The 12,631-nt window shown below is 45.6% G+C and overlaps 1 protein-coding gene across 1 annotated transcript; it reads left to right on the top strand.

The window, feature by feature from the left end:
• Positions 1-9,495: 9,495 nt before the first annotated feature.
• LOC123119622 (cyclin-A3-2) lies at positions 9,496-11,808 on the top strand. The gene is made up of 7 exons (XM_044539480.1): positions 9,496-10,116; positions 10,243-10,475; positions 10,561-10,713; positions 10,816-10,849; positions 10,961-11,110; positions 11,207-11,341; positions 11,430-11,808. Exons 1-7 carry the CDS (start codon positions 9,757-9,759, stop codon positions 11,499-11,501), a joined length of 1,137 nt encoding a protein of 378 aa, XP_044395415.1. The 5' UTR covers positions 9,496-9,756; the 3' UTR covers positions 11,502-11,808.
• The last annotated feature ends 823 nt before the right edge of the window (positions 11,809-12,631 follow it).

Here is a 12,631-nt window from a genome sequence, read left to right as displayed (position 1 = left end):
GTTAAAATACTTGACATGTCTTGCTAGATTCATGACACCTCGGACAAGCCCGCCAACCACACCAATCAAAACAGATGGTTGTTTAAGCAGGCCGACAAAGCTATAGCCGAGGAGTCGGGAAAGGGCCAGCCTCGAAGCGATGACTAGGACGAGCCTCGCAGGCTGAATAGTGGCGGCCAAAACGAGTTTCCTTTCGATGTCAAGGACGTGAACATGATCTATGACACGCACATTCCTAAGAAGGAGCGGAAGCGCGCACTTCGGGACGTCTACGCCTTAGAGCCTGTAGCCCTGAAATACTACCCGTGGTCGGCTTGCCCGATAACTTTTGACAAAAAGGACCACCCGACCAGTATCCATCATGGCTGGTCGGCTGCTTTGGCCCATTATCAATGGGTTTCACTTAACCCACGTTCGTATGGATGGCGGAAGTAGCCTGAACCTGATCTAAGCTAACACGGTTAGAAAGATGGGCATTGATTCATCACGAATCAAACCTAGTAACACTACATTCAAGGGTGTCATACCCGGCGTAGAGGCCCAACGCACTGGACCCATAACATTGGAAGTTGTTTTCGGCTCCCCCGATAACTTCTAAAGCAAGGACTTGATCTTTGATATAGTCCCCTTCCGCAGTGGCTACCATGTGTTGCTCGGGCATACTGGGTTCGCCCGCTTTAATGCGGTGTCGCACTACGCTTGCCTGAAGCTCAAGATGCCGGGGCCCAACAGCCACTGGTTCAGCGAGCTGCTATACAAATGGTTTTTAACCCCTTTCCGCAACGGAGTTTTAAACCGTCGCCTTGCATGTGTATACGATAGGGGGGTCCTTCCCACACGACCCAGAAACCGTCGGGGATAGGTCCTCCGGTCACACACACTGAGAAAAATGAGCTCGTGTGCAATCGGGCTAGCCATCGCATACAATTATACAGGCCCAATCGTTTCCGTTCGTAAGTACATCCCACATACTGAATGCCACACAAACATTTCCGTTCATATGTACATCCCACACAGTGAATCCCAGAAAAATATTTCCGTTCGTATGGACATCCCATACAGTGAATCCTAGACAGACGTTTCCGTTCGTCTGCACATCCCACACAGTGAATCCCAGACAAACATTTCCATTCATATCTACATCACACACAGTTTTCTGTATAGCCTCGTGTGTGATAGGTGTAACGATCCCACACGCTCTACCTCCATTAACCGTTTGCTTTATTCAAGTATATCATAGATGATTCGATTAAGAAAACTGTTTGACATTGAGCTATCCATCACACACGCTTTTACTGCTATAACCGTTTGTAAAGTTTCATGACCATTTAGCAGGTTATTAGTTTACTATTAATAATTCCAGTATTAAGCAAATTCACATTTCATATCGAACAATTTTTTGCCAGTTCCATATCAGGCACATAAATATATTTTAACATCGCAGTACGATAGCTACGTGAAAACAACACAATACAACTTATAGCTAGTTCACCTTCATAAGCACAATATTAGAACAATATATTCATTTCCCTAATCGACTGATGCATGATCAACCAAGTTCGTCTTCTCCACCTCTGCTTTCAGTTCAGTAAGAAACTGTTTTGCACTGACCTTCATCTAAAAAAAACTTTCTCGCGACACGTGGACATCACATCCATCTCAAAAAGAAAAAGAAGAAGCCTAAAAAAATTCTCAAAAAGAAAAAAGAAAAAAGTTTCACTTCCATCTTTAAAATATAATCTCCCAAAAAAATTTAAAAGAAAAAAAGTCTCACTTTCATCTTTCAAACAAATCAAAAAGTTTCTCGCCACGGCCAATCAGCATGCACCACGTGGCCATGCTATTTGACTGCCCTTCTCCCACACGTTAATTTGTTTATAATTGCCAGCAAAATGTAAACCTGTCATTTTGCGGAATAAAAAACTCACGCCTTAAGACCCCCCCCCAGCCCCCCCCGCTCGCTACCACGGCGACTCCATGCCTCCCACACGCCATTGCCACCACCGCAGCAGATCTCTCCGCCCCAACCTCACGGCATGCCGCCTCACCGGCGAGGACCATGGGCGGCGACCGCGGGCGCTTCCGCACCCCCTCCCCCCCCTTGATTGCCCCCGCACATCTACGAGGCCTTTTCGGAGATGTTGAGATTGATCTCACCAGTCCCGCATCATGGTGACCGGGGCCCGAGGTTGGACGGAGCGGGCGACCAGGATTCTCTACGCCACCGCAGGGTGGATCCGGTGCGTGCGAGATTGGAAGGCGGCAGACCAGGCGGTGGCGGTGGCGAGAGACCCAAGCACGAGAGCCGCGGCTTTGAAGTATGCAGAGACTTGCCAGAGGAGGTCAGATTTAGAGCAGAGGATACTAGCAAGGAGGATTTTTGAGGAGGCCACGGCGGAGGAAAGGGCAAGGATGCCTGCCTTCCCCCACTCACCACCGGCCGAGTTCGTTCTGTGGGCGAGGGCAGAGGCGAAATCCGAGGATCCCCGGAGGGCGCTGAGGTGGGAGTGCTTGTTGGGGGTGCTGCCGTCGGGCGCACCACTGCAACTCTCGTCCCTGATGCTTGCGACCAGTCGAGATTGAGGAGAGGTCGTCAGGTATCTGCTCAAATCTCAAGTTCTGAGGGTGGATTCTCTTCGTCAACTTCCGCGCATTCTGGTTCCAGTAGAAGCAACAGTTTGAGCTCGAGGAGATCGACCTCGGCGCCGCCGATGATCTTCATCTTGATGGAAAGTGTGGACTTGGGCCCCTGGAAGAATCTAGATCGGGAAGCCCCACAGGTCAGTGGTTCAGGCAAAAAGGGTGGAAACCAGCCAGCTGGATGGTGCGGAGGGAGAGACGAATGCTACTCTACTAAAGTGGTGGCGCCTTCTCAAAATTCGTCTTCCAGTGCTTCCTCTGACCTACGGGTTGGGGAAACAGAGAGAGCTATAGCTAGGGTTCGTCCGAGACCTAGATCGAGTCTAGTCTGGATACGGAAAGACAAGTTTTCCTCAGGAGATTTTTTAGTTGCGGACTGTTTCCCTATTGCAGTGCGTGATTCTAAGCACTTGCCTGTCCCAAAGTGCTTTAGTTTCTCCCGTGATCTCTGGTCGAGGAAGACGGGTAAGATCCCCTACGCTTTAGTGGTCAATTCAATGGCGGGTGGTGGTAGAGATGCAGGCAATAGAGGAGGGGGGAGGTATGGTGGTGGTAGAGGGTGTAACCCAGGCCGTTCCCCTGCTCCCACTACTGATGGTCGTCAAGCGGCGACTGCTCTGCCCCCTCCCCAGGTTCCACAGGCTCCTCAACCTCAACCCCCCGCCTATGTCTATCTTTGCAAAAACCCCATTGTTTCCGGTGGGTGCTGCTCCTGCGATGATGCGGCCAAACCCCATGTATGGATTTTAGGGTGGGTGGAATCCTCATATGCAGCAGATGCCACAGTGGCCCCAGCACCCCAATTTCCAGTATCAGTACATGCCAACTGCCCCAGGGTTCTAGCAGCAATTCAACTCAGCAAGTCAGAATATGAAACCAGTACAGACAGTGCAATACAGTGGTGGAAGTTCATCAGTGGGTGGGAGTGATCAAACTCAGGCTGGTCACAACAAGAGCAAGAAGAAAAAAACAAAAATCAGAGTGCCTCTATGCATGAAGATGATCCTCCTTTCACTGTGGACCCAAAATACATTGGAGGTATCTGCTATAACTGTGGCCTGCCTGATCATTTTGTGGGCATGTGCTCCATTCCTAAGATTTGTTTCATGTGCAAGACCCCTGGACACCATATGGATGCTTGCCCCACCTGGTACAAAGCTTATCCTGCAGCTATGTATTGGGGGAGTGCAAATACTGGACTTGGGTTTTTTCACATAGAAACTAGTGGTACAGAAGACTGTGAGTGGCTTAATTTTGGCAATGTGGGGCTAGTTCCTGTTGAAAAGGGTGAAATCTCTGGTAAGGAGCTAGGGCAACACTTCTCTGATATGTGGAAGACTAACTGGCCTTGGCAGATAAGACCTTATGACAAAAACAAGTACATTGTCAGATTCCCTCCTAACAAAAAGATCATGAACTTGGTGGAATACCCCTCAATTAACCTAAAGAAGGAAGGAGTGACAATCTCATTTGGTGATTGGAATGGAGAACACCCTGTCTATGACAGCCTGATAGAAACTTGGATTGTCATTGAGGGCATTCCACCAAAATGGCTATCTTGGTCTACTATTGCTCAAGTGGGCACAACCCTTGGTGTGCTTGTCAATATTGATTGGCATACCATTTTCAGAAGTTTTTATGAGAAATTCAGGGTCCTGGTTGCTGTTAGAGACCCCAACAAGATCCCCAGAGACAGAATTGTAGAGATCAATCATGAACTATATCTGCTAAATTTTACTGTGGAGAGAGATGCTGATATTGGGACCACCTCAGACAAACCATCTGACCCTGATGGTCATGATGATGATACTAACAAAAAGAAACAAGAAGAGGAAGATTTTGATTCCAACAATGATGACTTATTGGGGGAGGATATGGACACTAGGACTAGTAACACCAACAACAAAGTTGCTGCTGCTGGTACTGGTTCCAGAGGTACAAAGTCTGTGCAAAAATGCTGCACCCCTGTCCCTGAGAGCATTATTGAAGCCTCTGTCTTCTCTAAAGTTCAAGGGGCCCCAATGACCAAAAGCTATCCGGAGGTTGTCAAAAAGAAGCCAATGGAAAACATGGGAGGTCCCCTCCTGGAGAAATTTGAGGCTGTTATTACCCAATCTCACACCCTTCCTCAAAGCATAGCTGGCAAGAACAAAAAGTGGGGCCCTGTGGTTTCTACTAGGGCCGGCACTAGAAAAAAGAAGGATGGGAAACCTACTCTGCAGAAAGCTCAAGAATTGAAACAAATCAAAGATCTGGACCTACCAAAAAGAGGTAAAACATGTACTCAAAATTCTTTTGCTTGTCTGGATGATGATGTGCTTATCTCCACTGCTGATTGCTCAGGTATTAACTTGAGTTCTAGTGGGTGCAATATTAATAAGAATATTGCTGTGATTAAGAACATTGAACTTCAGAGACTTGATAAATTTAATCAAGATAACCCTGAAGTTTTTCTTCCAGCCAATATAGATATTTCTGGTGAAGAATTTAATGTTGTAACCACAAGTTCAGGGGCTCAAGTTGAAACTGGTGATGACCCACATATGAATGTGGACTAAGAGCCAGATTCCCCCTGGATTGAGGTCAATTTTTCTAATTCTGGTAGGAGTAGAGGAAAACTTGATTTTATTGTTAAATGATTGGTCTATTCTGGAACATTAGAGGCCTGAATGGGCCTATCAAATGCAACAAGTTGAAAGAGCTTATTATAGCTCATAAACCTGATTTTATTAGTATTTCAGAATCTAAGAAAGAAGACTTCACCCCTCTTCAGCTGGAAGTCTTTGATGTTAGATCCTGCTTCACCTGGAAATGGCTCCCTGCTAATAACACTACTGGAGGCATTCAGGTAGGGATTAGGGGATATCTTTTTGATATTGTTTGCTGTGACATACACACTTATAGTGTCTCTTGTTTGCTCAAAAACAAACAAGATGGATCTTCTTGGGTATTGATCTCCATTTATGGTCCTGTTTATGATCAATATAAACTGGACTTTATTAATGAGCTGCACAACTTGCTTACTGGTTGGACCGGTCCAACTCTGGTAGGTGGTGATTTCAATTTAATTAGAGAGGCCAGTGAGAAAAACACTGGTCTGACTAATCAGCACTGGAAAGATTTGTTTAATGACTGGATCAACAAATTTACTCTACTTGAGCTGGAAATTAATGGCAGAAAATACACCTGGGGCAATAACCAAGATTCCTTGGTTATGGCCACTATAGATAGGGTGTTTATATCCACTAACTGGGCAGCCTCTTTTCCTAATGTTCATCTCAGAGCCCTACCCAGGGTAGGGAGTGATCACACCCCTTTGGTGTTGAATACTTGTGCTTTCTCCATACCTAAAGAGAAGGTATTTAGATTTGAGAAATGGTTTCTTGAAGTAGAAGGCTTTAGGGAGATAGTCTATAAAGCCTGGAATACTAAATGTTGCTTAACTAAGGCCATTGATATTTGGCAATTCAATATTAGAAATACTAGGAAAGCTATTAAAGGTTGGTGTGCTAATTATGAGGCTGCTCAAAACAGGCACAAGCAGGCCTTGATAGCTGAATACAACTGCGTAGACATTTTTTCTGAGTCTCACCCTCCCTCACCTAATACTAAGCAGAGAATGAAAACTATTGCAGGTGAGCTGAATGATATATGGAGGAATGAAGAGATCAAAGCTAAGCAGAGGTCTAGGGAGAGGGAGATTCTAGAAGGTGACCTTAATACTGGTTATTTTAAAGCTGTGGCAAGTCAAAAAAGAAGGAAGAAGCAGATCCTGATGCTGGAAAATGATGAAGGTACTGTTACTGACCCTGAAGGTATCATGAATACTACTGTTAATTACTATAAAAAGTTGTTTGGCTTCGTAGATAAAATTGATATCACTCTGAAAGATGACTTTTGGAGTGAGGATGAATTAGTCTTTGAAGCTCATAACAACATTTTAGATGCTGCTTTTACTGAGAAGGAAATAAAGGATGCTGTATTCAACTCTTGTGCTGAAGGAGCGCCAGGCCCTGATAGCTTTCCTTTTCTATTTTATCAGCAATTCTAGGACCTTATTAAAGGTGACCTATTTGCTCTATTCAGGGATTGGGAGAAAGGAGAATTAGACCTTTATAGGCTTAACTTCTCCCTACTAACTCTAGTTCCTAAAGAGATTGAGGCTATTAGAATGGAGAAATTCAGACCCCTTGCCATGATTAATTGTAGCTTTAAAATCTTTGCAAAGTGCGCCACTACTAAATTTGGCCCCATTTGCAATGATCTGATAGCACTAAACCAGACAGCTTTCATTAAGGGGAGATTTATTGCTGAGAGTATTATTACAGCTCATGAAATTGTTCATTCTGTACACTCTAGCAAATAGTCTGGTTTTGTGTTCAAACGAGATAATGAAAAAGCCTATGACATGACCAATAGAGAATTATTGATAGATATGATGAGGAGGAGAGGTTTTAGTAATAAGTGGATGAGTAAAGTGGAATCTCTCATCTTTAAGGGTTCTGTTGGTGTCAGAGTTAATGACAATAACAATGAATACTTTGTCCCTGGCAAAGGTGCCAGGCAAGGAGACCCATTCTCGCCCCTCCTTTTTAATCTAGTTCTTGATGTTTTTACTAGAATTTTGGTTAAGGCCTCTATAAATAACAAGTTGGAAGGCTTTTTCCCATCTCAAATCCTGCAGGTATCATCAGTATGCAATATGCTGATGACACCTTGCTCTTTTTGAGTAAAAATTTATCTTATGCTAAAAACCTTAAGTGGTTACAGTCTTGTTTTGAACAGTTATTTGGGATGAGGATCAATTTTTATAAATGTGATCTGGTCCCTATTAACATTGACCGAGAGGAAGCTAATATATTTGCTCAGGTCCTTGGTTATAAGCTTGGAGATTTCCCCATTAAATATTTAGGGGCTCCTCTCCACTATAGCAAACTTATAAAAGAGGATCTACAACCTACCATAGATAAAACCATTAAGAAAGGGGCCGGTTGGAGAGGTAGATTACTTTCCTCTGGTAAGAGGCTTACCCTTGTTCAATCTTGCTTATCTAGGATTCCTTGCTATCTTATGGGGATTATGAAATTCCCTAAGTGGGCCACTAAAATGATTAGCTCTCAACTTGCTCACTATTTTTGGGATGATTATTGGGGGCATCATAAATACCACCTTGCTTCTTGGGGGAATATTTCCATCAAGAAACAATATGGTGGCTTGGGCATCCCTGACATTGCTGACATGAATCTTAGCCTGCTTGCCTCCTGGTCCAAGAGATATTTTAATGATGATGGTAAAATTTGGAAACAAGTTATTGATGCCAAATACAGAACTCGTAGTCCTAACATCTTTGCCTGTCCTGATACTGGAGCCTCCCCTCTTTGGAAAGGAATACTTTGGGCTATTTTAGCAGCCAAGGTTGGCTTTTCCTGGAAGGTGGGTAATGGCAAGAGCGTTAGATTTTGGGAAGATCGTTGGATTGGCAATACTACACTTGCTACCAGTTATTGGGAGCTGTACAATATTGCTAATTCAACTAATGTCTCCATCAGTGAGGTTTGGGATGGCACGACCTTGAAAATCAACTTTAGGAGGTGCTTTTCGCCGGACATGCTTGCTGCTTGGAATGAGCTTTTTAGTGCAGTTAAGGACCTGGTTTTGAATGATAGTGATGACACTATCATTTGGGACTTGGAGTCCAAGTGGGTTTACATAGTTAAATCCTTTTATAACTTTGTGAATTTTAGAGGAGTGATTCTAGATAACATTATGACGATTTGGAATGCTAATGTTCCTCAGAGAATTCAGATTTTCCTTTGGTTGCTAGTTAAGAACAAGCCACTAACCAGGGACAATCTTCAGAAAAGACAACATGTAGCAGATGCTACCTGTCTTTATTGCAATGAACTAGAATATGTAAATCATCTATTTTTTGATTGTGTGGTTTCGAGAGAACTCTGGAGAGAGATTTTTGGCTCCCTAGGGGGCGACATCGAGCTTAACTCGTATGGGTTCCTTTAATGGTGGTCTAGAAATTGCAACAAAACTGTGGATATTATGCTTCATGCAGCTGCATTATGGACTCTCTGGAGATATCGAAACGATATGTGCTTTAATACTGTGCCTTGGCTTGGGATGCAGATTCTGTGGCAAAGGACAGTTTCCTTTTTGGCCTCGTGGGAGATCAGGTGTGCGGATCCCGCCAAGAGGAGATGTCGTCTCTTGGTGCAAAGACTGGAACAAATGGCACGAGCACCGCCCCTCCTACTGTGGCCGGACCCTGGCTAGGCCTGAACCAATGCTCTGGAGCGACAAGACCTCACTTCAGGTCTGGATTCTCGCTCTGAAGACCTGGGGTTTTTAGATGCGCCCGGTGCAATTTTTTTTTCTGATGTTCATTGCTTGCGCTGATGTATGATGTACTTGATACTTTTATTTCGCTCTCTTGCTCTCTTGCTCCTTGAGGAGCGTAGATCGTCTAGAGTTTCCGTGCTGGGGCAGCATCTCTGTTGTTTTATTCCCCCTGCACGCCTTGTAGCTCCAAAAACAAATGTTCTGTGGTTTCGTTATTGCAATGGAACCGGGGCGTGAGTCCTTTTCCTCTAAGAAAAACTCACGGTCTCTCGCAAAAAGAAAAAAAAGTACTATATTTTAATAACGATGACACCACCACCGAAATACAATTTCGTGGCCAAAAAGTGTTGGGCCAAGAAAAGAGAAACCCCCGATCCGGAGTGTGCTGTTTCGCGCTGGAACGCGGAAGGCCCAGTACGATTTCGGAGGGGGAGCTGGCGGGCAGGCAGGCGCCGCGGGATTTCCGTATTATTTTAAAACTTTTACCGCCCACCTCTCACCAGCACGTGCGCCCCACTCCATCCAAAATTCCCCAATCCTATAGCAAGCGAAAATCCTATAGAGCTCAGCAAGCGAAACCCGGCGCAGCGCGGGCTTCTTCTCCCTCCCTCCTCTTCGAATTCGCGTGTTTTGGCGGCCATCTTCCCTCCCATTCCTCCAATCCCCTCTACATAACGCAACCGCCGCCGCCTCCCATCTCCCCTCGCCGCGCACCGAATCCCAAACCCTACCCCCGCCGCCCCGGGGAGCACGAGCCCGCCGACCATGGCCGACAAGGAGAACGCGGCCCCCGCCGCGGAGGCTGGCCCCCGGCTCACCCGTGCCGCGGCCAAGCGCGCCGCCACCTGCTCCGCGGGCCCCTCCGGCGGCGCCAAGCGGAAGCGGGTGGCGCTCAGCGAGCTCCCCATCGTCTCCAACGCGGGGGTCGTCCTCCGCCAGCCGTCGAAGCCCGCCAAGCCCGCGGCTGCGGCCAAGGGGGAGGAGGAGCGCGGGGGCTTGAGCAGGTGCGCGTCCACCTCGCCGACCCCCGCCGAGGAGGAGGTCAGCGGCGGCGGCGGCGGCAGCGAAACCCAGCTCAGCGGGTCCTACGCCTCCGACATCTACACCTACCTCCGCACTATGGAGGTACGGCACTCCCGATTCCTGATCTCCATTTCTGGCCGTCGGATGCCTCGATCCGTCGGCGCTGGGGTTGGGTGGGAACGACTGGTCTGATGTCTAATCATTGGTTCGTCCGAATGGGGTGTGCAGGTGGAGGCGCCGCGCCGGCCGGCGGCAGACTACATCGAGACCGTGCAGACGGACGTGACGGCCAACATGCGGGCTATCCTAATCGACTGGCTCGTCGAGGTTGCCGAGGAGTACAAGCTCGTTGCCGACACGCTTTACCTCACAGTCTCCTATGTCGACCGCTTCCTCTCCGCCAACCCGCTCGGCCGCAACAGGCTGCAGCTCCTTGGTGTCGCTGCAATGCTCATTGCCTCGTAAGCGCAGCCTCCTGCCCCATTTCCTTGAAGGGTTCGAAAAGATTTTGTGGATTGAGTTGGATTGGCTTTGGGGTGGTTGCAGGAAGTACGAGGAGATCAGTCCCCCGCATGTGGAGGACTTCTGCTACATCACGGACAACACCTACACCAGGCAGGAGCTTCTCACCATGGAGAGCGACATACTCAAGCTCCTCAACTTCGAGATAGGCAGTCCGACCATCAAGACCTTCCTCAGGTGGCATACTGTCACTGACCCAATAGTTCATAATCTCTGAATATTTTCATTCCGTGTCCAACTGAATCTTTGTGCATTCCCCCCCTGTTTTGCTAATTTCAGGCGGTTTACAAGATCTGGCCCAGAAGACAAGAAGGTGACTACTACCAATCCTTTAAATTCTCCATATTGGATCCATTTGATTTAATTCTTCCTCAACTGCTTATGTGTGTGGGTGCCTGAAGTTATTCTTGCATGCTTGTCACAGCGCTCCAGCTTATTACTGGAGTTCATGGGTAGCTATCTTGCTGAGCTGAGTCTTCTGGACTACAGCTGTCTCCGGTTCTTGCCATCAGTGGTTGCTGCTTCATCACTTTTTCTTGCTAGGCTGACCATTGGACCAGACACTAATCCTTGGGTAAGAGTGGAGAAGTAGAATGTGAAAGCTTGAAATGTTGCTTTTGATATTTGAAGTTCTCAAAGCTAAAGCTATCCTGTGATTATGTGGTTGCAGGGCAAGGAAATGCATAAACTGACAGGCTACAAGGCATCAGAGCTGAAGGATTGCATTATAGCCATACATGATTTGCAGCTCAATAGAAAGGGTCAATCGTTACCAGCAATTCGAGACAAGTATAAGCAACACAGGGTATGCTCAACTCCAACAGTTATGTAATATTCCTTTGGTGTTGTTATGCTTGTATTGTTTGGTCTAATTCTCTAATCATTTGGAACAGTTCAAATGTGTATCGATGTTGCTTCCTCCTGTCGAGATCCCTGCATCGTACTTCCAAGACTTAACAGAATAGTTGTTCCTGGACCGCTCCACTGTAAAGCTAATAACTCTGAGCTCATCTTGAGCTCCTTGTGATAAGGGAGAATTACAGTTTCAGAGCAGGTTCTCAGACAAGTTAGAATGCTGGAAGCTGTTTAGATGCTTGAGGTTTAAAAGCTTAACCAGGAGCTTTTCAAATTCATTTAGGAGCTAGGTTTATCACAAGTAGGAGGCCAGGCATTCTCTTCTTTTGTAGAATTGTACTTCTGTATTATATCTTAGAACAATGTGCCTTGGTCTGTTTGGCCACATATTTGTAATGTTTGATATATGTTCATCCATTGTCTTTGCTGATTTTTCTTCTTCTTTTGATCTGTTACCTGTGAGTGTGCTTGCAATACCTATGACCTACCTTTCTACCAAGGGGTTGTATTAGAAATATGCCTAAATAACATAGCTTGCATGAATAATCATACTTGGCAAGATGCTTATTTTTCACTATCTAACTATCATCTTGATAGCTTGTTAGTGCAACATTCTTTATTGAATCAAAATCCAAGAGGCCCGAGTCATTTCCAATGAATGATCAACCCATTTGCTGCCTATAAGGTGTTCACTTCTGAATGACTCGTTATAAATTTGATGGCACTTCTTAATTCTTTTCTGATGGCAACTGATGTAGCCGAAACTTCCTAAATAGTTACATATTTATTATTTATTCTTGCTAATGAATGTGCAAGCAAAGTTTGTGCACTAGTCCATTGCATTTTTCAACTTGATGGACTATAATGAAGTGATGTGTCAAATTGTTGTATCTCCACTGCAATTGCCTCTTTACTTTGTTATAAATGATTACATGTGTCTATTCTTGCTAATGCCATTCTTATGAACAGTGACTACTAATATTGTGTGCAATACTTTCCTCATAATAATAATAATTTTGTATGCAATACTGCATTCCAGACTACTTATGTCTGGAAATGAAAGGTGTATTTCAAATTCTGATGCAAAAGGTGTGCTGTTCCATCTCTTTCCCTAAAGAGTATGCTACGGAGTAGCTTTACTTGGTGTTCCCTACATGCATACAATGAGCAATACTTCAGGGATAATTAGGGTAGCCTAGTCCTTTTCAATGTTTCCTTGGTCTAAGTGCAAGGTGAAATA

The sequence above is a fragment of the Triticum aestivum genome, chromosome 5D (assembly GCF_018294505.1).
Source record: "Triticum aestivum cultivar Chinese Spring chromosome 5D, IWGSC CS RefSeq v2.1, whole genome shotgun sequence".
Classification (NCBI taxonomy): Eukaryota; Viridiplantae; Streptophyta; class Magnoliopsida; order Poales; family Poaceae; genus Triticum; species Triticum aestivum.
Note: the sequence above shows the minus strand (reverse complement) of the source record. Positions and strands in the feature narration are given on the sequence as shown.